The sequence below is a fragment of the Lipotes vexillifer genome, unplaced genomic scaffold, assembly GCF_000442215.2.
Source record: "Lipotes vexillifer unplaced genomic scaffold, Lipotes_vexillifer_v1.1 C26822233, whole genome shotgun sequence".
Taxonomy (NCBI): Eukaryota; Metazoa; Chordata; class Mammalia; order Artiodactyla; family Lipotidae; genus Lipotes; species Lipotes vexillifer.
In genome coordinates this window covers 1-1,841 of record NW_006795258.1, presented here as the reverse complement: position 1 = coordinate 1,841, position 1,841 = coordinate 1, and the positions used below count along the sequence as shown (strand labels likewise).

Here is a 1,841-nt window from a genome sequence, read left to right as displayed (position 1 = left end):
GCCCCTTCCTGGCCAGAGGGACTCGGGCACTGGGTCTGAGTCATCCACTTCCTCCCTCTGGATTGGATGACCAGCATCCCTCCCCTGACCCTGTCCTGCTCTGTGAGGATAAGAGGCAGGGAGAGAGGGCTGGGCAAAAGCAGCTGGACACGCCAAGGTGAGAACCCCCAGCGGGAGCCCGACATCTGGGTGTCACCGTGGAGCAGGATGGCTGAGCCTCAGATCCGGAGCACTGAGGCCCCAGATCCCCTGGCCTGGATAGACCCCCTGATCACTGGGGGCCCCGACTCCACCTACACCCCACACCCTGCACCCCACACCCTGCAGACCCCACACCCTGCAGACCCCGCACCCCACAGACACCCCACCCCACAGAACCCACACCCCACAGACCCCCAGCCAAGCTCCAGCTGCCGCTCCGCGCTCCTTCCAGATGCTCCATCTGCTGGTGCTGGTGCTGCCCCTCCTGGTGAGCCTGGTCCATGCAGCCGCTGGTGAGTCCTGACCCTGGGCCTGTGCTGTCTCTGTCCCCTCACCCCACCCCCCACAAGCCCAGGGGTGGGTGGGTGGGTTCAGAGAAGCCCAGGGTGGTGCTGGCACAGGGAAGGGCTGAGCCCGGCGGCCGGGCCGTGCTGTGTCCTGAAGGCACTTCCTGCCCCAGCCCCAGACCAGGCCCTGCAGCGAGCAGGCATCGTAGGGGGACGGGAGGCCCCTGGGAGCAAGTGGCCCTGGCAGGTGAGCCTGAGAATCAGCACCCAGTACTGGAAACACATCTGCGGGGGCTCCCTGATCCACCCCTGGTGGGTGCTGACCGCGGCCCACTGCGTCGGACCGTGAGTCTCCACAGGGCCTGGTGGGTAGGGGTGGGCCTGGGGCTCCACTCACGCTCCTGGGTGTCCCGGAGGTGGCTCAGCCCCTGAGTAGGTGCCCCTCTCTCTCCCCAGGCAAGTCCAAGACCCCACAGTCCTCAGGGTGCAGCTGCGGGAGCAGCACCTCTATTACCAGGATGAGCTGTTGCCCATCAGCAGGGTCATCCCCCACCCCAACTACTACACAGCTAAGAACGGAGCAGACATCGCCCTGCTGGAGCTTGGGGACCCCGTGAACATCTCCAGCCACGTCCATCCGGTCACCCTGCCCCCTGCCTCGGAGACCTTTCGCCCGGGGACTCGGTGCTGGGTGACAGGCTGGGGCAACTTGAACAGTGGAGGTGAGTGTCAGGGACCGCTGGAGGGGGACTTGGGCACATCACGGCTCCACCACCTGGGGCTTCCTCTGGGGAACAGGGTCCCCACCGGCCGGCTCAGGGCGGTGACCCCACACTCTCCTGATGCAGCATCCTCCCTCTCCTCTCACCCCCAGAACCCCTGCCACCGCCATTTCCCCTGGAGCAGGTGAAGGTCCCCATCGTGGAAAACAGCATCTGTGACATGAAATACCACACTGGCCTCTACACAGGGAACAACATCCCGATCGTCCGGGACGACATGCTCTGTGCCGGGAATAGCAAGAGGGACTCCTGCCAGGTGGGTCTCGCATCCCCCTGCAGCCCCCAGCCGCCCAGGCCTCACAGCCACTGCTGACCCCTCCCCTCCCCAGGGCGACTCTGGAGGGCCCCTGGTCTGCAAGGTGAATGGCACCTGGCTGCAGGCGGGTGTGGTCAGCTGGGGCGACGGCTGTGCTCAGCCCAACCGGCCAGGCATCTACACCCGCATCACCCACTACTTGGACTGGATCCACCAGTACGTCCCTGAGGAGCCCTGAGCCCGGTCCCCAGGGTTGCCACCTGGGTCAGCGGAGAAGCCAGCCCCCTCCTGTCCCCACACCGCTGCTTCCTGCTG

The 1,841-nt window shown here is 66.1% G+C and overlaps 1 protein-coding gene across 1 annotated transcript; it reads left to right on the top strand.

Annotated features, from left to right (window-relative positions):
* The first annotated feature begins 433 nt into the window (after positions 1–433).
* LOC103068578 (tryptase-2-like) lies at positions 434–1,839 on the top strand. Its single transcript, XM_007467581.1, has 5 exons — positions 434–478; positions 646–833; positions 945–1,210; positions 1,363–1,526; positions 1,600–1,839. Exons 1-5 carry the CDS (start codon positions 434–436, stop codon positions 1,762–1,764), a joined length of 828 nt encoding a protein of 275 aa, XP_007467643.1. The 3' UTR covers positions 1,765–1,839.
* Positions 1,840–1,841: the final 2 nt, after the last annotated feature.

Excerpts from the sequence above, each read along its gene's own strand:
- LOC103068578 (XM_007467581.1), top strand. The coding sequence starts at position 434 with ATGCTCCATCTGCTGGTGCTGGTGCTGCCCCTCCTGGTGAGCCTG. Across the intron at positions 479-645 it reads TGCCCCTCCTGGTGAGCCTG|GCACTTCCTGCCCCAGCCCC; the intron begins GTCCATGCAGCC and ends TGTGTCCTGAAG. Across the intron at positions 1,211-1,362 it reads GGGCAACTTGAACAGTGGAG|AACCCCTGCCACCGCCATTT; the intron begins GTGAGTGTCAGG and ends TCTCACCCCCAG.